The 22,312-nt window shown below is 44.2% G+C and overlaps 1 protein-coding gene across 1 annotated transcript in view; it reads right to left on the minus strand.

The window, feature by feature from the left end:
• Window positions 1-2,253: 2,253 nt before the first annotated feature.
• Window positions 2,254-22,312, minus strand: part of OTOP3 (otopetrin 3) — a 139,853-nt gene continuing 119,794 nt past the window's right edge. The window contains exons 4-7 of the mRNA XM_085614409.1: window positions 15,559-15,617; window positions 14,524-14,648; window positions 10,942-11,855; window positions 2,254-3,260 (exon numbers count right to left, since the gene is read on the minus strand). Of these exons, the coding sequence (XP_085470535.1) occupies window positions 3,090-3,260; window positions 10,942-11,855; window positions 14,524-14,648; window positions 15,559-15,617 (1,269 nt within the window). The 3' untranslated portion in view covers window positions 2,254-3,089. The remainder of the gene's footprint in view (window positions 3,261-10,941; window positions 11,856-14,523; window positions 14,649-15,558; window positions 15,618-22,312) is intronic.

Here is a 22,312-nt window from a genome sequence, read left to right on the forward strand (position 1 = left end):
CGCTCCACATCTCTTGGATCTGGCTGGCAGGGTTCTCTGTCTAGGCAGCACCTGAGGGTGCAATCTACTGCTAGAGGGAACTTTCACCGCACACTCTCCTTAGCTTCTCAGAGTCATTCTGCAATAAATGTAAAATGTTTTTTGTCAACACTTTGAACCCGGTGAGTGGTCATTTGGCCAGGATCTTCATCAGGACAGGTAATTACGTACCTCTGTTAGAATTGGTCTGGGACCATGAGGGGGCTAAGAATGTAAAAAATGCATTGTAATTGCTAGAAATAATTGTTAAGCGCTGTACAAAGCATCACAAATAACCTGCTCTAACGTGATCAGGCTCTGCACAGGTTTCAGCGAGAGTCTAACCACTGCAGGCAGCCAGGGGTGCTATGCCATCACCTGTCCTGATGACGTGCCTCCCCAAATGAGCACTGTCGGGAGTCAAAACATCTAGAAAAAATGTTTTTTTTTTTACTGTTCAGAGTATTTAATATAATTTAATTTGGAAAAACGGCCACAAATCCATACACGTCAGTGTGGTTTTTGTGAGCTTTTGCCACTTGTTCACTGATCACGTGCTCTGTGCCGTCATATATGACATGTATCACATTGTTTAGAACAATATTCTATATTTATATGTAATACATTGATTTGTCTAAATCATTGAAATTTCATTGTTATATCACATTGTCTTTGTGAGCTTTGGTTTACATAATGTTATAGAATGACAAACAATATAACATGTTTTTGCCTTGGTGCTCTAATTTTAATGTAATGTTATTTACTAGCAAGTGATTTTAAGGGAACTACTGATGTTGTTGTATAGGTAGATTACCTAGCTTCCTTTAAAGCAGTGGGTTTCCCCTTTATTATTTGAACAATCTTATTGAACAGGCAGTGCTGGTGGCTCCAGTATTGTCGTGTGAGTTTGTGATGATGGAACCATTGTGGCTTCTGTAGAAGCGGTCGGCATCATTAAAATATGGTGGGTAGCAATGCCCAAAAAACACTCAACATACATATGTTGTGATTGCTGGCCACAGGGGCTGGCCGCCATATCTCTCTTCTGGCACTCTCCTTGGCGTCTAGGGGTGGAAAGGGAGGGACTTCCTCACTTGTGCCACGCAAATCCAACCAATCCTGGAGCTTCAGTGCAGCTCCAGGATTGGTTGGAGCAGTCTAAACCAGTGCTCGTTTTGAGGCTAGGGGCATGCAGCTGCAATTCCTCAGCTGTTTCTCAGCCCTGAGATTGCAGACTCTGAAGTGCGCATGTCAGATTGCCCGGCTGTAGGCAGCCGACCAATATGCTAAGTGCACTGGCAGGAGACTGAAGTAATAGTGCAATTGCACTAATCAGCCCCGCCCCCTGCCACACATAATAAAATGTCATTTGTTACCATTTTATGAATGTGTGTGCCTGCTGCGCTGGAAGCAGGTGGGGCGGCGCTCCTCTGCCATAACGGAGGAGCTGCCGCTAGGCTCCTGATGGACTCTATAAAACTGTGATGTAAGCGTTGGAGCAGAGTTAAAGTAATGCAGGTTTAGAATGCTGAGTTTGCGGTTACACGCAGAAGAATAAAGACGCGTTATACTAAGCTCTGTGTGTGGTGGGCTGGGGAGTACCTGGCCTGGAGATGATGCTACGGCCCCGTCCATGATAATGGAAGAGGCAGGACCACTTAGGGAAGTGTTAAATTGTTATATCAAGTACCTCATGTGGTTTATCTCTTTCAGCTGCACTGGTCAACCATCTGGTACTGTTATCGCTGATCCTCCCAGGCAAACTTATGGGCATTGATTATACGCTGCAAAAGAATGGAAAAAAGACTGTGTAGACCAGATAGCAAAAGAATGGATGGGAATTATACTTGTTTAAAGAAGAGAAAGTAAAGTCAGTAGGGAAGGTATGTAAAGAGAGATAAGGCATCCCTCTTGCAGTTAACGAAAGGAGACTATAACATTTTGGTTGTGTACAGAATTAGAGGGTACAGCAAGGCACACAATAGAATGAGAAGATAGACTTTGTCTAGAGGCAACATGAAATCATAGCAGAATTAACAGCATACCATGGAGCTTGTCACTTTGTCTCACTCTTAGATTTGTCGGCAACTATGAATTTTATGGAACTAAATGGGTTCAAGCAATCGGATGATCAAGGATTGGCACTTTGTAGCCCCCAAAATGGTACAATTAATTAAAACATAAAACTTTATTAAAAAGTATATAAAATCTCTATCTGGTTGTCAAACCTTCAAAGATGAACTTAAGGCAGAAGTGTACTAATTTCTTGGCGCATTTAAAACGGTTTGAGAAAATATGGATGGTCCTAGGAAAACTTTCTTTGTGTCTTAGGGGCACTTTAATTGTTGCCAAATCTCTCATATTCATTGCCAAAACCTGAGGATTCTTTGATATGCACATGTGAAATCTGGTGTCTTATCAACATGCTGAAAAGGGGTTATGTGTGTCTCCTCAGCAGAGCCAGGGTGGATGTAGCAGGCTTGTTCAGCAGGTGCAGGATGGGTTGGTACCTGATGATCCAGCACAGGTGGAGCTGGTGACTATTGAGGAGTCCCAGAAGGATCAGCCCCAGGACCAGAAGGTGTTTTACGTAGTAGACTTGGTATAAGCGCTCCAGATCTACTTTACCTACTAAATGCACCAAAGCAGCGTATTTGATTTCCTTTTAGTCTTGCGGCATCCTTGTATTTGATTATGGACTGTATTAAATGTTTTCTTTTTATTGTCAGGGTCTGGTTCATTCTTTGATGGATGTCTTAATGTTTCTTGCGCCTGGGAGCTGAGCCCAAGGCATTTGTTGGCACATTACAAATAATAAACAATTATCCACAATAATGCAGATGGGTGTTTGCACAACAGTCTCAGGGAGGATCTTAAATGTTTGTGCAGGAGGCATGGACTTGACGAGACGCTTGATCGGCAGGCACAGGGGGCATAAGGCCTGCTTCTTGGTCCTCAAGCACTGGAAGCACATGGGCCTGTTCAGAAAGCACAAGAGTATTGGTGTATTTTGCAGCCACAAAGGAGCAACGGACTGTGGGGTGCTGAGGCCTTTGAGAAGCAGGAGTGGATCAGGCTGTTAGGTAGACCTCCAGGAGTCCTCCGACTGAGTGCATGCGGTAGAAGACAGCCAGCGGTAAACCAAAGTTTAAGATTGCAAACCAAGTGCGTTCTCCATAAAACTTCTTCTCAAGTCCATTTTCAAACTGAGGGTGCAGACCAAAGGCTGGCATGATCCAGAGCTGGTGAAAAGAAAAGCACAGTAGTCACTCGTCAAAAAGTCATGGATAAACACACAGGGTCAGAAGAAAATGAGTGAAGTAACCAAAGAGCCAGCATAGGCTATGCAACCACAGTTAAGCGGATGTGGATAGTACAACAAAACACACACAGTCTCGAACCTAGGGGCGCTTTGTAAACACTATAGCTGCCATCTTTGATTCTGATGAGTTAGTTGTATTGCCTTATTTGACAAAAGCTTAGAATATTGCCTTCCTTCTCTTCCCCTGGACAAATGCCTGCCTATAGGAGACTTTTGGCGCCTAGAGACAGACAGCATTGGCAAAGCCCGTAGATATAGCTTTGGAAAGCTGTTGCAGTGGTTATGTATTTTTAATTTTTTTACTGCAAGCATATGATACAAAAACAGAAAAGAATGAAAACATAGGAAAGCCTGCTGCCTAAACATGGGGGCCTTATGCTTGCAATAAATTGTTTGATTAAAAACAAAATTACCTATACATATAATTTTGAAAGAACGGCACTGGTGGTCCCAAGCAGGCAGTTGAACTTAGAACAGCTATAGAAATCTTTTTAGTGTTAATGCACATCACAGGAAAATCTGATTCTTGTTGGGGCAAAGAAAGTGTAACCTGTCTCACCTCTTCTGGCACAAGGTCTGTGGTCACTCCTCAGGCAGTTTTGAGAGTTGTCTATGTTGACTGTCAAGATTAGTGGTCCTTACTTTTGCCCATGAGTATGCATCTCTCCTACATCTAGGGTTGTCAGATCACTCTTTGGAGGTTCCTTCCCTAAGGACTGGGTGGTCTGCTGAACACCACGACTAGGTAATTGGAAGGATGTTGTTATTATTAGAAGAGTGAATGACCCATATTCATGCTTCTGTTGGTGCCAGTAGATGACGGCATCAAACGCTTACGGGACTCAGGCTGCCCATCATCAAGAAGTGAGTATTCCAACAAAACTGGAATTCAGGAGAGCACGACCGCACGCCCGCAGTGGTGATGGGACTATTTTCAGAGTCAGGGTTCTGAAATTTAATTTTACATTTCAAAGTGTAAAGAAGCATTGGCAGCACACCAGCACCATTCCATGGACCTGTTGCAGCTGACCAGCACTCCTGGTTGTAGCTCCACTGCACCCTATTGACAACCACTCGCATGAAGATACAGCAAGACTGATCCCTCATAAGCAGCTCATTTCATTGCTTTTCTCATACTATGTCTACCCCTTTTATACCCATCGGAAGCCTTTTTCTCAATGTTGTGAACTGCTCGAAACTGGTAGAAATCTTCTTGCTTTAGTACCACGTTCCCTACTACATGGCAGGCCATGAGCATCGGGCACTGGTAGTGGCTGATTGATGTTCATCTCCCTCTACCTTCTCCCTACAACTCTAATTGCATCCCATCCCATTGCTTACTTCACCCTGCCCTACCTCTGTGTCTTCAGAGGATGGAGTTAGGCCTCTGCTGTAATAGTAGGGATCTTCCTTTCTGTTACTTGGTCTGGCGAGGGAGTGAAGTAGGAGGGTGTGTGCAAACCCTCGTGCTGGTGACCTCTTTGAGCCATGGTGATGGAGTTGGGGCATGGAACGGGAGATTGAGATTGAGAGGATGACTTTGAGGAACTTGCGTTGGCTGGTAGTTGCAATGGCAGCAAAGTTGGTGGTGGGTGGGCAGAAATGGATGATCTTTTCTTTTCAAGGGGGGTGGTTGTGAGGTGCTTGGCTTGTTGTATTGTAGAGGATGCAGTGGTTGGGGAGGGGGAGTGACAGGGCTCTACTGGCTTCTATTCATGCTCCATTGGATGTGCCTTGTGGTAGTACTGGGGCTTATATCAGTTGGGAGGCTAGTGTTGGGGGTGCAGTGGTGTCTTCTCGGGTACGCAAAGCTAGTTGCTCTAGGTGAGGATGGGAGGGGCTTGTGAGGGGGGCTTTTGATGTGGCTTCTGTGACGAGGGAGCGAAAGCACTGGGGGCATCTTGCATCAGAGGGGCCTAGTGTATTTTGTGGGTTCTGGGAGAGTGGTCAGTTTCAGCAGTGGTCTGTGCCTTTTTAGTTCTTCTGAAGCATGTGGTAGAAGGTGTACTGCTGCGGTTAGCAAATGACCTTTGCCTATCCTCTGTGTCTGTGTTTTTGGGTCGCTCTCGCTTTTTTTTCTTCTGGATGAAGTCCACATATCAAGTTGCTAACCTCTGGTTTCGGTATATGATACCTTTCAAAGTGGACCCTGTCGATATTTTGTGCTGCTTCCCTTCTCTTCATGCTGGGTCCATAGAATGATGACAGCCTCTGCGCCTACGGCATCCCCACTGGGAAATTGTCCTTGTTTTGGCCTCGCAAGCTGCTGTAACTGTGCTGTTGTGGTTGGGGTGCTTGAGGACTCAATGCTTCCCTTTTCCTCGTTTGTGCCCTGGTGCATGACTTCTCCAAAATTACTGCTAGACTTTACTTCTCCACCACTACTATCCTACAACCGTAGCAAACACCATTTACTCATTAGACGAGATCCTTAACTTCGCAACCCGAATACTGTATGACCAACCTAGACACCCCTACTTCAAAACGCCACCACCAAGCAGGACAGTGCACTCCAAAAACAGGGCCATACGCAAGCTATTGAGACTTGTTTACAAAGCAATACATGGTCTGGCCCCTAAGCACATACACACAAATTTAGAACCTAATATCCACCTACAATGTTCTAGTAACACCCAAACAGCCTTACACTGCCTTCAAATTCCAATTGTTCCACAAATATTCCTTATTCTACTCAAAACAAGAACATGGCAGCATGTGGAGCAATGGGCAAGCCAATCCATACAGCACATAAATGCATTTAACTTCATAATACAATCAAAACATTACCATATGAATTTGTAAAGCACATCTATTGAGAACAAAAATTGCCACTACACTGTTGATATTACAGCTCATAAACTAAACCCAATTTCTGATTTTTGATGTAACGCTAAAAACCAGAGTGAGAAGGTCCCAGACACCATAAGCTTTGTACCACTATACAAATGGCTGACCATGCAGAATATAGGTTTTCGTAGCACAACAATAAAACATAAGTACTCATCCATGTGTTCCTGCACAGAAAAGTGGGGTGACTTGAGTAGGAAGTTCCTGAGGAGGTCACTCTGAATTTTTGTGCCATCGGCACATACCCAGAGGCCGACACCATGATCTGGACATGTGCAGATGCCTTGATGAAGAGAGTGGTGGCTCTGCTCCCATACAATTCTCCAGGGCAGTTAGTGTTGGCAGCATTGATCAATAAACGTTGAACACAGTGTTGCCAGCCCTGCATTTTCATTTAACAAATCACATCATCCTAGGAGTTGTAGCCCTTCATCAGTTAAAGCGAGTAGGCGGGAAGACCAGGTGATAATGATGCGCAAACGGGAAAACTAGTACAGGATACATAGTGTTCGCAAACATGGAGCAATTTGGAAACCCAGAGCTCTCAAGTTTCCGAAATCCATGGGTAAGGGGGTCACTCATTCCAAGTTTTCTCCTTGCATTCTGAAGCCTATAGTTCTGAATTCATGATGTTTTGATTGGGAATATGCCATAATTAGCACAGTATGATATTCAACAAAGAACACATGCCGTTCACATGCAGCTGAGTCTCTAAACTTCTTATCACATTCTATAGTAGGCTCAGCGTTCCTACAGGTGATATTCTTTTCTGAATAACACTTAAAATTGACCGGTTTTCATATCGGGCTGAGAATTACAGCCTTATTCCTGGTCGGGGATCGTACGCGATTGCTACTTGTTAGTGATAGCCCGCACTACAAGACACAATGACAGTAGCTTGATGGATGATGAATGAATTGTTTCTCCCTAAGGGATCTAAGTCAGAGCAGTATTAGGGGTCTCAGGATTCCCACATATCCTTCGGTCTGGACCTTTGTGGGAGTGCAGCCTTTTATAGTTCTAGTTTTTTTTTATTTCAGTATACCATTCTCCTACTATTCTTTCGTGGTTGAAGACGTACTCCATCACCAGTGCACGGCAATCTGTCTCTTTTCTGGGAGTAATGTCAGTGCTGTGATGTCCCTCATGTATCCCAGGAGAACTAGCACAGGTGAGAGTTGAGTACTCTGGCCCATTATGGTAAAGACATAGTGTTAGACCCGGCCCTCGTAACATAGCTAGACCTGACCCCTGCACCTCACACCAGCCCCCAAACCCACGGCCTAGCCGATCCTTCCCACCAGAACTCGCACGCACCCAACCCGGACTTCCCCGTCCGTGGCCTTCTGCCCTTCGGCCACACCGGGCCCGCGTGCCCACTTCATGCAACAAGATGGCCGCCCGGCCCCAGCGCGACCCTGGCCTAGAGGCGCCACTCCGGCTGGAGGACAGCACGCTCCCCTTGGGGTGAGAGAGGGAGGAGCAGTTTCTATCACACCTCTGCGCTTCCCTGGGACGGTGGGTTTCGATCGACCTGCCGGCCTCCCCGAGGGCTGGCTCCACGCCTGCTGGGTGTCTGGGACTCCTCCCGACCCGGCCCTGAACGGATCAAAAGACAATGGCAGGAAACCCCCAACAAGCGACCCCCAGGTGACAAGACCCCTGCCTGCACAGGCTCCGGACATCAAAGAGGGGTCGCCCTATAACAAGGAGTGCTCTGGGACTGTCCGGCAGATTCGCCTTGGAACACCTGAGCCCTGCTGAGTGACTCGCGGCTCCCTGAAGATCGTAAGACCTCCGAACTTGTGCTTGAGCCCTGCTGAGTGACTCGCGGCTCCCTGAAGATCGTAAGACCTCCGAACTTGTGCTTGAGCCCTGCTGAGTGACTCGCGGCTCCCTGAAGATCGTAAGACCTCCGAACTTGTGCTTGAGCCTTGCTGAGTGACTCGCGGCTCCTCGAAGATCGTAAGACCGCCGAACTTGTAACCGAGCCCCGCTGAGTGACTCGCGGCTCCCACAGACTCTCTTGGTCCCGCCGGACCCCACGACAACAACCGTATCCCCCAGCTCGAGGATTGTGAGCTGTGCGAAGGGTACGCTCCTGCATTTGATCCACATCCCCAAAGACTGTCCCGCTACCTCCTACTCCCCTCCAAGACTTTGAGAGCCCACGCTCTGCTTGTATATATTTGCTGTGCTGATCATAAAGATCCTACTACTCCAATCTGATAAAGATTTGCTCGTAAGAACTCCTCGTGTGGTGTCTATCTGTCGTGTGGTGCCGAGTGTGCGATCCTAGATACGAGGTTCCTCCCCTGAGGAGTCTCCCGCCAGTGCCCGGCTACGATACCTCGAGGGTGGGTCTCAGGGCAGTCAGGGCCCCTCCGGGCCCCTCTGAGGTCGCCTTCTAACACATAGGCAAAGACCGCTTGCCCATATGTGCTCATTGATGGCCATGTCCAGGCTGTAGGAAGGAACCCTTTGTCACATGTCTGGTATTTCCTGGATGGACAATCTTCTCTTAATCTGCATTCCACTCAATTTATAATCTAGAAACAGGACTACAAGTACCAGACTGCAACTCGCACATGGAATAAAGGAACCCAAGAAATCTGGCAAGCTGACCTTTTGAAGTCCTTAGTAAAGATCCTTCTTGTAGTGTTCAGAGAAAGGGGTCTGGCACACAAAATGTATCTGAACTTGTGCATCATTACAGGCAAAGCATGAATGACACCGACAGGCCTGACTATCGGATTGATAAAAGATGTGGGCTATGATTGGAGGACACTGGTCAGCATCCATCATACAGGTGAGGTCTGAAATGGTGATGGGAACAAAGCGATGAGCTCTTACAGCATGAATTCGTCAGATGAATTCTTCACACTCCTGTCTCTGCCCTTCACTATTGCACACACAGATCCCATGCAAGCAGAAGCCGCATTATACACAACATGTACTCAGGAAGCCAACAAGGAGTGGGCTAAGAGGCAGGGGCGGAATCCGCAGCACATAGGGATTTATTACAAGTTCTCCCCCAACATAATGACAGCAATAGGAGTGGTGTAGAATTGCTGTTCTGACTTACTTTATTGGTCACAAACTTATCACACTTTACAAACTCAGCTGTGCGTTGTCAGCTCACTTTACGCAACTTTCCAAATCTGGAGAAAACACATTCAATAATAATACTGCCTTTAAGGCATAAGAGTTAGTTGGCAGAACAATCCAGACCGTTTCTGATCAGACTCATATCTATGCACATGTCGAGCAGTTTTGGTCGAGCTGAATCCGGAATAAGAACCCAGGGCTGCTGGTTTGATGGTCAAAATGAGCTCAGTTGAGTATGCCAATATTAAAGGCTGTACTTAATTCCAGTTATTTCCCTACACCTCTGCTCAATCATCAATAAAAACCTCATCCACCCTAAGGCAAAATGGAGTTTGAAGAAGACAAAAGGCCTAAGAGGCTTTAATTATATACACGCCCTAAACTAAAGGTCTTAAACACCATTGCAGTTATGGTACATACCGAACCACTGGCATCTCTCCTGCTGAGATGCTCTCGATGACAACAATAACATTATAAAGGTGCGTTTCTGTGAGCCTCCAGATAGCTAGCCAAAAATAACCAAAACTTCTGCTCTGAGGGAGGAAGGGGATCACAGTTTGAAAGTATAAAAGGCTCCGGTGTGGGAGCACCTTACGAGCTTCAGCAAGCTTTTGATGCGTGTCAGTCACCCCTTTGTCTTCCCATGCCATGTTGAATCTACAGGGGTTGGAGAATCTTTGTTTTCATCACACTTCTGAATTGCAAAAAATGTGCGTCATGTGTGATTTCCTCTCTGCTGAGCTGATCTATTTTACAAAATATGTACAGTTCATTTATATGTTTGAGAAAAATTGACATCTGTAAACCTTTCCTGTCAAACTCCCAGTACCCCAGGAAGATGGTCGCATAGTTTACTCTACGCATCTCTCACTATGCAGTCCGAGAAAGGAAAGTAAACACCAACCTCCATGCCAGAAGTCTAAGTAGTGATTTATTTGAAGATCTAGCCTGACATTTGACCTCTTTTCAAATATTTTACAATATCTCAGCAGGTAAGAAAGCAGAAATGACGCACATTGTTTGTAATTCAGGAGTGTGATGGACACAGAGAGTTCGATGGGATTCAAACAAATCAAGAGACCTCACTTGGTGAAGTACAAGTGACATATCTGATGAAACTTGATTTCCATAAACATCGTTTGCGTGCTTTATATATTTTAAATCAATAAACGTGGATGTTTGTGCATATTTAAGGGCCATTTCGATGGAAAGTGCGCTGTACGTAAATGACAGTGAGTTGCTACACAATCAATTTGCTCCAAAATTTTCCACCGACTACATACCAGACTCTTTTCACTCTCCTGCTGAATGGGCGTGGCTCGCTTGATGCACTTGTACTTTGTGCAATGCTTGGATTTTTCACAATCCCTATGACTTCAGAAACATAACATTAATGGCACAGCCCCCACTCTGAAAACTGTCCCACCACCCCTGTCTCACACACTCCTCAGCAGTCAGTTTGCAAAAGCATGGGAGGAAATGATTATGCACAGCTCAGGTCACAGCCACTAGCTAGGTTCAGCCAGGCACCATTTAAATATCTACACGTCACAGGAATCTGCCATTTTGAGGGTGTTGAGACAGATAGGGGAGGATAGTTGTGACCCCCCCCCCAAAGAGCCAGACAGGGAGGGCTTATTACTTACTATGATGTTAGACAGGATGAGGAAGAGAGCTATTTCTTTCACAGCCCTGCGCTTCCAGTTCAGGTTGCTGTAGGTCTGCAGGTATATTTGGGAGGCCCTTCTGAGTGACGAGATGGAGGTCCTCCTTGGCTTGACCCCTCCTGGCGCAACCTCTTCACCGATATTTGCTTCCTCCTTCACTTTCTCCTCTGCAAACACTTGACCATTGATTGATGGGATGGCTTCCTGGTTGATCAAGGCTGGCCCAGGGGCGGAGTTCCTTCTGTGGAGCTGATGGTGGATGGTCCCTGCTCCTGGAGGTTGCTTGCGCAGCCCCTCGATGATGAAGATGTTCTGGCCAATGTGCTGGACAATGAGAATGACTGAATTGGTCAGATTTAAGCTGCTTTTCAGATCCCGAGTGTTAGTGGCCACTGTGGCCACAATGGAGTAATATGAGATTGCAAACTGTCCCAGGGCCGACCCCAGGAGCAAGATAGTGTCCAAGCTCCGTGTAGGGTTCTTGTGGGGGTCCAGCTGCCTCTCTTCCAGGCTGTGAATGATTGTCCCAGCCAATGAGCACATGGTCATCACAGGAAGCAACACAATGTGGTAGCCATAGTATAAGACAAACTCACGCTGTGTAAGGGTGGAGGATGTGGCATGGATCTGGTACATGATGAAGACACATGCACCAACCATCAGAACTATGATGCCCAAGAGGGGCCCAAAGAGAACACCATGAAGCCTGAATGGGGGCAAAATATGAGTGGAGTGGTGGGTCACCCTCCTTCCAACATTCTTCCACATGATGTAGAGCATTGAGCAGCCAATCAGATTGTATTCCAGGTTAAATGGGTAGAGATTGAGGTAGCCCTGGTAGAAGACATGACAGTAATACCTCCCTGTACAGTTGCAGCTGCTGCTGTTTCCAGCTGTTGAATGAAAGGAGAAAGGTTAGTTAAGCGGCTCTTTGAATGTATGGTAACATGTTGATATTAGTCCTGGTAGATCCCACAACACTACTAACATAAGGGCACCTCTCCTGTCTGGAACAGAGGACAGGCATGTTGTGTCATTAGAACCCTTCTCAAAGGTGGTGCCTTTTAATGGCCTATACAATTAGCCTGATGTGAGACTGACCTGGTCAGAGTCATATCACCTTTTGACTTGTCTAAGATATTTCCTGTTTATCCTATCGACAGGCCACCTCTACTCCGTCAGTGTTTCCTGCGTGTATTTCTCAGCACGTGCCCTGGTCTATCCATCGAGGTAGGTATGGTCTGCTGATACTGTGTCACCTATGCTGTGGGCCCCTGGCAGTTTTTATATGGCTGTCTTTCCCCTTTTAGACAGCACTTCACCTGATAATAATTCTTCAGATTGATTTGTGCCCTACTGACCTCCCTACATATATCCTCCATGTCTAGCAAAGCCTGCTCCATCACTCAAAGGGCACACCTTAGCACTGCGTTCTGTCAGCTCTGAAGGAGGCATGATCTCCACTTGTAGTTTTTGTCCCAGCTTGACTTTGATTGGTTGCTTGGGGTCGGTCATGTGTTCAATCATGTGATATTAACATCTTGAAAGAACTCAGATTACCGATGGCTTGCAGACAGTGTGTTATGTACTCTTGGGGAAGAGTGGTTTGGTCTGTGGCCATTGGTCTCCTCTACCCAGAGGTCTTTCCGCTGCTACAGCTTTGTTGTATGAAGATGAACCATTTTCCTTCTGAGAACATTTTGGATCTGTCAAAAGACTCTTGTGTGTCTTGTGAAAAATCATGGAAGAAAAGCGAGGGCTCCAGAAAACAGGGCATTGCCTCCGAGCTGGTTAACAGCTGGAACTTGTTCTTCAGGTGACTATTCTAGCTACTGCACGTGGTGATGTAATATTCTGATGTGTTGATCACTGTTTAAAACTTTCCAAAATATGCATATGGGACTGTCATTTATTGTAGGGTGTTATGTGAACAGGGAGGTTTGGGGGTGTTCTGGATCACTTTCAATTCTCGCTAGAAGGTGCCATAATACATTTTTACCGGGATCTTCAATGGGGCGGTGCATGTTCCATAGTGTGAAGGGGCTGTGCTGATCATGTTCTGTGGCATGTGGACAGTTGAGTAGGAAAGCACTGTGTCTGGCTGTGTGTCTGTGCTGAGAGAGGATGGAATGTTATGCTAAGAAATGCCTGGGAATACTCAGTTGAAGGTTGTAGTGTAAGCAAAGAGAGTTGGAGTGGAAAGTTCAGGGGAGCAGAGGTCAGGGCTTTTTAGGATAGAATAAACCTGAGGTTTAGTCCCTGCCACTTGGGGAGGGGAACTGGAGGTGCCAAGCCTAGCGCCTGAGGCAGGCGCCGCTCTGTGTTATCTCAGAGAGGGATGAGAGCTAGATCCTGGGCAAGCAGCACGCAAGGTGAGCCTTGGACTCTAAAACTATCCAGATGCATGGCGGAGACAGAGTCATGACTGTAAATCTCCACCTTTCCTATTTTTTCTGTGGCGAGATCCTCATGTAAGTTCACTTAGTAGTAAATGTGGGAGGGACCGGGGCAGCGGCTGGAAAAAGGGGCATACTTAGGGTGGAGTAAGGAGGGGTTAAGGAGTGTTGGGGAGGAATTTAAAGAGGGACATGCAGCCACCCACAAAGAGTAAGCCAATTCCTATACATAAACTGCACTTCTAAATTTACTACAGCTAAAAAAGGATCTAAAACAGCAGTAAATGTACTCCAACTCAGAGCTGGAGTATGTTCAGCGCCAAACATGGACAACCACTGGTACTACAAAACCCTTCCATAGAAAATAATGGAGGTAGAGTCTTAAAATACAACCCCACAGGAAACAATGTTAAATTAAATAACATTATTTAAACCAGTTAAAAATATATGGGCATTTAATGTTACAAATCTCTAGAAATAAAACGTGTTCGTTTATTATTTTATTTTAAAATATGTTAATCTTTTTTTAATTAGAAAATTAATTTAAAATTAATCTTATTACAAACATAATGAAATTACTTGTAATTATTTCTGCATATCACTTTAATGATTTTAAAACGTAATATAAAATATTTGTTTACATCAGGTGGGATTTTTTTTCTTGTAATTGAATCTCCAGAAAAATAATTTTATTTTAATATGTTAAAAATTATTACATTTTAAATTTTAATTAATAGTGATGCAACATTTTTATTGTTTTGCTCTACATTTAAAACTAATTTGTTACATTAATTTAGATTAACATTTAACATAGAAATATTAACATTTTATTCTTAGTAAATTAACTTTTGTCACTTTTCCCTATACTTTACCATTGGGAGGTCTCTGTCATCGGGGTGTATCTTTTTCATAATTGTGAACAGAACAACCGGTCAGCTGCCTAAGTCTTCATTACTCTGTAAAGCAGTAATGCTAAGTATACTAAATTTAAACAAGTAGATACCGTCTATCCTCACCCACGACGTAAGCATTTATAGTACGCATCCCTCTAATCCCAGGAGCTGTTTCTGGGGACTGTGGCCCTCAGAGGTGATATCTTCATTATCAAGGTTCACCTCCTCTAGGAGAAGCAGAAGCGAAAAAGAGAGTGCATAGCAGCACCTGCCTTCAGGGGGCGCTTGATTATTGGAGGATTTGGAAAAATATGCCATTTCCTCGTGTATGGAGTCATTCACCACGGCCAGGGTCCACAGGAGCAGGTCGGTAGCGAGAGTGAGCATCAGCCCATATCTGAAAAACAACCATTGCAAGGGTTTACTAGGCTTGGAGGGTTTCTACTCCCATCTATGATGCAAGGGTGGTAACAGTAATATTCACAATTATATTACCATTATTAAGTAAAATATTACTATTAAAACAACAGCATTACTATCTATACAGATAGAATTAAAAAGTGCACTAGTGTTCTTATTAGTAATAATAATCACAGTAACGATACTAAAAATAATATGCTGATGATACAATCATAATAATGATTGTAAAATAGCTGATATTCAAATCCATCAACACAGCCAAGTCCAACAAACCAGTGGCACTCACCCAGCTACACACAGCTGCTTAGCTGGACCTATTAACTCATGGGTGTACCCACTGTGCAGTACTGCCAGTACTGGACTGTGAAATTAGGACTCTTGATAGGAACCCTATTGGTGCCAGGCTGTGATCAGGCTGCAAAGGGAGGAAACCAAGATGAGGTGGCATTTAAAGCCAACCATAGAGATGTTGGCTGTAACACTGGGTGTCTGAAAGTATCAGGGTCTTAAGGGAACCCCTAAAAGCAGAGGATGGGGTAGGAGGAGTCATGAGGGTGCATTACCACAAATAGCACCAAAGGCTGTGAACCATAACAATGCCAGGCCCTGAGGAGAGACCTACAGGGTGGTAAGGATGTTAAGAGGGCTCTCTATGGGCCCCATGAGCTAAGTGGGGTATCCTGTGGTTACTGAGACGTGAGATGGGAGACCAGGAGAGTGGACTAGTGATAGGAGAACTCCAAGTATACTGAAGTATGAGTGCACACTACTGAGTACTGTAGAAATACTGCCCACTAGTGCACGCATTTAACATCCAATCCAGATCCCCCCTTGGCACCGTGTCACATCGTGACCCCTTCTCGTGCTGATTGGAGCCCCCCTCTTACCTGGTGAGAGAATGCTGTACCTGGACGCAGTCCTTGCAATAGAGCCAGAGCAAAGCTGTCTGAGGAGGAGAAAGAGACGCTGATTAAGTCAGAATATTTAAGAGTTTAGCCTGTGCCAGCACCCAGTAGAGCCATTACTGGTTCCATTGTAGTCAGATACACCCTCGGTATTTACTGTTTGCATTGTAAACATTTAACTCACTCACAAACCTGTCCACGTACTTGCTTACCCTAGGCTACATACCTTAATCTCTGCAATCACAGTCCTTCTCACACCAACATATGCACTGATTGCTTGTGACCTATTCAAACCCTATATCCTCCAACCCACATGTCTAAACTGTTTTACCACCGACACAGTAGCTAATAAATCCTATTTAATAACAGAATTCTTACGTCACTGTCCTAACCCCGAACACAATAGCATCCCCTGACTATTCAGATTTTTTAACATCAAATAGTTTGAATGTGGGCTCAGCCACATTGGAATCTTTTATCATAAACCTAACATAGTCTGCATCTATTTGTAATACCTTTTGTAATAGTTGTAAATTTTAAACGATGTGATCAATTAATTTAGCGACATCTTTAGCAAACCTGCAAAGATCGGTAAGTGGCCGGTATTTAGTTGAGGGGCTGCTCTAATGGTTTCCACGAGAGAACATCTTGGCCTTATCCATATTCCATAACACAAATTCTGTGACGTAAATAGTCCACAGTTCCTTTCAATAGATTGCACTTCTCACCCTTAAGAGTTCATCCTCATTCTTCCAATCTAAACTTGCCCTCCTGAGTGCCTCAGTATTTTCACCCATCAGACTTAGACAAACACTCTATTGTCATCTCACAGAAGCCCCCATATCCTTAAATATGTGGAAAATGGCATGTCGAAAGACAGACATGGCAAATATCATCCCCATGACTTGAAACCTCAATCTGTGGCGGCAGGCCTTGAGAGATGGCTCGATGATGGGCAAAGCAGAGAGAGGCAGACAGAGGGCTATAGAGTGAGAAGCCACGTCTTCAAAAGCTTTCTAAAAACACGTAGGGGCATGTTATCAAGGGAAACATCGCCGCTTTTTCGGCACATAGCGCCGAAAAAGCTGCGATTTTATTATCACCCTATTCACAAGGACACGCTAACAAGTATTAGCATGTGTTTCCTTGTGACTTTGCATGTCAGCGATCAATATCGCTAATGACATGCAAAGTAGGCGTTCCTGAGCACAACAACATGGGGATCCTCGCTAACATGACTTCGCGATATTTACAAGCCATGCAGCTGACACACGAAGTGATAAAAATAACCGCGCTAACCGCAGTTATCGCAGGAATGTAACGCCTGCTTTTAAATTGACTTAGACATACTGATAATGGGAAGTGGATTGCCAGGTTAGGTCCACACTCCACTATCAGCAAGCTTCTCCTTAGCGCTGTGAAATCATCGCTGGATTTCACGCGCTATTCCTGATAATCGGCCTCTATCGCTGGAATTACATCACCTGTTAGCAAAACGTTGATAATTCGTCGCTAACATGGCGATGTAATCCAGCGATAAAGTAAATTGCGCTAAGCGCGATTTGCGATAATTATCGCATGTCCTTGATAATATGCCCGGTAGAGAGGGTGCTAATCTTATATGTGATGACAGAAGATTCCATTCCCTGGTTGCTTCTGCCAAAAAGCTACTTTCACCCCATTTGGTTTTCTTGAATTTGAAGGTGGTAACTTTGTGGGATCCACTTGATCTCTGATTTCTGTTGGGAGCGTACCACAAACTGGCTTTCCTCAAGATGTCTGGACCGGTGGCATGAAGAGCTTTAAGGGTAAGGCAGAGTGCCTTAGATTTTAAGCAATTCTTAATAGCTAGCCAATGTAGTTCTTTGATTGCTTCAGAAACAGAGTGATGTTTGGGAAGACTGAGAAGTAATCTAGCGACAGCATTTTGTAATACCTGAAGTTTCTTAAGATATTGTGCCTGAAGATTAATATAAAGTCCATTACAATAATCTATTTTAGATAAGATTAAAGAAGATATGACAGTCTTTTTTAGAATTTTTAGGGAGAAAGTGAATAAGTTTTCTTATGATTCTAAGAGTATTATAGGAGGAAGATAGACCCAAGTTGACTTGCTTACCAAAGTTAAACTTATCGTCAATCATTACCCGGAGGCTTTTTGCCTTTGTGGTGGGTTGGGGTAAGGCGCCCAGTTCCACTGGCCAACATGCAGCAGACCAGAAATGAGGATTGTTTCGCAGAAGAATCACTTCAGTTTTATCTGAATTAAGCTTTAGATACTGCTTATTCATCCATCTGTCAATCTCTCCCATGCAATTATGAATCTGATGACTAGTGTAACTGGCATCATTAGCTGCAGATAGAATGATCTGTGTGTCGTCTGTGTATGAAGTAAGAGTGAAACCAAAGGACTGAACCAAGGGGGCAAGGCCTCTTACATAGAGATTAAACAGGGTGAGATTAAGGGAAGATCCCCGTGACACCCCGCAAGTTAGGAAGAAAGTGCTGGAATTAAAATTGTCCAGTTTCACTGTGTTTTCCCTATTTTTTGAGAGAATTATTTAAGTAATTCTAAGGCTATATATTTTATGCCTAGGTCTTCCAAGCGGGAAAGCAGGGTAGAATGATCCACAGTATCAAATGCCTCATCTAGGATGAGTTTAAATTCATCCTTTGCTTTAATAAGGGCCGTCTCAGTGCTATGTTCTGATCTAAATCCAAATTGTGTGGAATCTAATAGATCGTTCTCTAAAAATCAATTGATTTAGTTTTTTGTTCATGATTTGTTTCAATTATTTTGGCTTGAAATGGAAGTCTGAAAACAGGTCTGTAGTTTGACGGATCTTCTGGATCAAGAGTGTTTTTTTTAAGAAGAGGAAGGTTGGAAGCCCTTTTCCAGGGAGCAGGAAAGATCCCTGTACTGAACATAGAGTTGAAGATATTCTTAAGTATACTGGTTACACTCTCTGGAATAAATTTTAGCACGGATGGAGGGAAGGGATCTTCAAGAGATCCTGATTTAGTAGTCTGGATAAAATTCAAGGTGTGTGTCACTGTGGTAGGGGTGAAGTTAGTCAAAGGAGGCCAAAGATGATTGTTAGTCGTCGGCCTCTCATGGGTCCCTATACCCGTTTGTGCTGTTATATTCTTTGTATGATGAAATAGGTGATAAATGTGATCCACTTTATTTCTAAAATGTTGGGCAATGGTGTCACAGAAGGTTTGGCTGCTGCAGAATCCCCTCATTTCTGGTTGCTTTGTGAGACTATTTATTACTTGAAATATTGCTCTAGACGGGTTTTTATCTGAATCAACCCGTAAAATATATTTTTTTGTCTTCAGTCAGAAGAGTTTTATAATTGGCTAGAGCTAGTTTATGTGCTTCCTTTTCGTGGACCTCATAATTGAGTCTCCATTTCCTCTTTTGGTGCCTACAGTTTTGTCTATCTAGTCTGAGGGCTTCGTAAAACCAAGGTACTGAGGGTTTTTTCCTACCTTGTTTGGTCCTTTTTATGGGAGATACTTGGCTGAGGGCCATTTCTAACCAATTATTATAGTTCTGAGTAGCTAACTCAGGGTCTTCCACGTGTGAATGTATGGTTTCTGCAAGTTGAAGCTGTAGTTGATTCCTATCTATTTTGGACCATGCTCTATTGGTAGCCAATATCTGCTTTATTATTAGGACCTATGGCTAAGCTTACACATTTTAGCTAAAAAAAAGATGGTCACATGATGTGACCAAGAAAGCGGTAGAAATTTAAGATCAGTGATAGAGCTGTTGTTTGAGAAAATGGCATCTAATGTGCGGCAGGTCATGTGCGTGGCGTTTTGCACATGCTGCTAGAGACCAAAGGCATTCATGAGTTCTACCAGAGCTATGGTGTCCTTGTCTTTTTGGGATTCTAAACGAAAGTTTAGATCCTCAAAAACTGTAAAGTTTGTATGGCAAATTTCATCCTCTAGCAAAGAGTTAATGTTGTTAAGGAAATTGCTTCTGGGACTCGGTGGACGATAAACAAGAGTTACTCTAAAGGATTGTTTTTTAGACAATTCAAACCAAAAACCTATTGCTTCACAGTCATCATTAGACATAGCTGTAAATCTGGCCCTGATTTTCTCTCTCTAAATAATTCCAAGCCCCCCACCCCTTTTAAGTGGACGATCCAGTCTGTGCATGGTGTAGCCCGGCGGGATTGCTTCTAAGAGTTTTGGGGTCGCGGCAGTGTTTGCCCAGGTTTCTGTAATAAAAATGATATCTGGTTGTTTTACATCAATTACCTCAGTCATTTCAAAGGCATGCTTAACCAGTGATCGCACATTAAGTAGTGCACATCGATATTGAGGTGGCTGCTTCCGCGAATAGACGTTACAGCGTTGTGTAGAAAGGTCTGTAGGAAGGCTTTGCGGTAAAGAAGGAGCTGGAAGATTAAAGCCGCAGTACTTACAGCATAAGTTGTTACCGGACCAGAGAGAAATCGTGTTAAAATGAGTGTAGTTGTGTTTTCTTCCCTTAAGAGCTAAAAGATCTTTACCTGAAAAATAGATTATACCTCTACGATCTGAGGTAAAGCCACCAGGGGTTCCGGACCTCGGCGCGATCCAGGTGCAGACAGGCTTACCTTTGGCGCATCGGCACCATCCTCTGATTTTATAGTGCAACTGTAGGACAGGCCAAGGTAGGGCAGGCAAACAACTAGACCGCAGCCCACCAAAATGGCTGCTGCTGTCGAGAAGGGACGAAGCAGTACCACTCCCTTCACTCAATCAGCACAAACGTGGTGTCAGGGACATCAGACTGCATGTGTAAAATTAAATAATGGGGCTTTATGATTTGCCAAGAGAGCCTTTTATCCCCTTGGTCCTATTGGTACCGCAGAACTGTCTTGTGGTACAGCGTGATATGATTGGCCAGCTGCAACTTGGAAAAAAATGTTGCTGAGACCATTACCGGGCTCTGTGCCCATGTCCTGAAAAAGGTTTTAGAAAATGGCATAAGGGGGAAGGTTATGGATTTCCTGACCCCGAGACATTCGTGGGGGACCCAGAGGGCCTCTTCCAGGGGCCAGAAGTTTAAAAAAAGTTTTTTGCGTCACGGATACCACGGTAGTCCCAGGGTAGCTGCTGCCCAAGCTTCCACATCACTGTACCATTCAAGCTTCACTTGGGAAAATAAATTAATTAATTAAATGTTGCTTGGGGTCTATGGGGGGGGGGGGTGGATGCCCACAGCAGGGTTGAGTGCAGGCCCTCCAGCCAACCCCCCACTGCATGCGGCTGTGGGGTGTGCACAGGAGTGGTTTGGCCACTCGCAGGGGACTGCAGCCAACCACCAACCACACATTGAAAAAGGCTTTCACCCATCCGGCAGCCTTAGGAGAACTCGTATAAACAAAAACATATCTCTGGAAAAACTGACTTGCCGTAAGGACTGGTACCTGACATTTTTGGATGCTTCTGTGGCATTTCACTGATGGTGCTCTCTGGTACTACGATCCAGGGGGGCATCCTTCTGTAACCCACATGACTATTGGGAAAATGTGGCTTCTGAAAGTGGCTGCCCATATTTCAAGTAGACCAAAGATTGATCCTAACATCCAGTGTTTAATCTTTACATCATGGCAGGTGATATGTTCAGGAACTATATATATCTGTCAACTGTACTTATAAAACATCTCAGACATATTTGTTTCTTGTTAGTCTACTGAGACAATGAAATAGCATTTTGACATGCTATGTCCGGTGCTTAGTTTGATGCTGTGGTTGCCAGTGGAGCCCACGGGTACTCCTATTTGTGGACTGGCAATTTTTACATAAAACCATGGATTTAGGCCCAGATCTCTGTACTGTGGATGAATGTTTGACAATGTTCATCATTCTGTGCATCATCTTCCTGTGTTGCTATAGTCGCCCTAAGTGGGAAGGGTATGCCTAGGCGTGGGTCCGGTGCTCATTATGCCATTGGATTCCATCTAGTCTGGCTGTTGAGGGGTGATACCCCAAAACAGGTCCCAGGATGCTTGTTTACGGTCCAGGGAGGACCTGGCCTGGCAGTTCCGGCTGGACTGTTCCCTTGGGAAGCTGGGCCAAGACTGATTTGCATATGGCTGGGTCCAAACTGTAATGGCATGGTGAGCAAAAAAAAAACAATGGTTTTAGGCCCAAATCTCTGTACTGGGGGTGAATGTTTGACAATGTTCAGCATTCCATCAATCATCTTTTTGTGTTGCTACATTTCTTTTTTCCTCATCAGACCTCATATGACCTGGTTCTTTATTCCTCTCTGTGATACCAAAATGGTAGCTACTCATTTTAACAATTTTCGTGATGACAAACTCGTCCAATCCCTGATACATAAGGTTGAAACATCGTACACTTTGTTAACCTGACTTACTTTTTGGGAAAATGTAAAGGAACATTAAACTGTGGAACATATTTAGAGTGGTTGGTCTTTTTGGATATATATATATAAAATGTTATCAAGCTGTTATTTTTAATTGTTTATGTATTCAACACTAACTCACTTTTCACTGAACCGTAGGCACTTTGGGGTGTTTCTAGCTTGCCATCATTCATGTTTTGAATTTATTGTTACATACATTATTGTTGAAGGTGTGAATAACTTAGTAATAACCCTGGCTACACTTACCATTTGTTATTTTACAGAATAGAAGATCTTTAATGGTCAGTTAAAAAAAAAAAAGCATTCCCATGTGGAACACTGCTACCATTCTTTGAG

Source organism: Triturus cristatus, chromosome 7, assembly GCF_964204655.1.
Source record: "Triturus cristatus chromosome 7, aTriCri1.1, whole genome shotgun sequence".
NCBI lineage: Eukaryota > Metazoa > Chordata > Amphibia > Caudata > Salamandridae > Triturus > Triturus cristatus.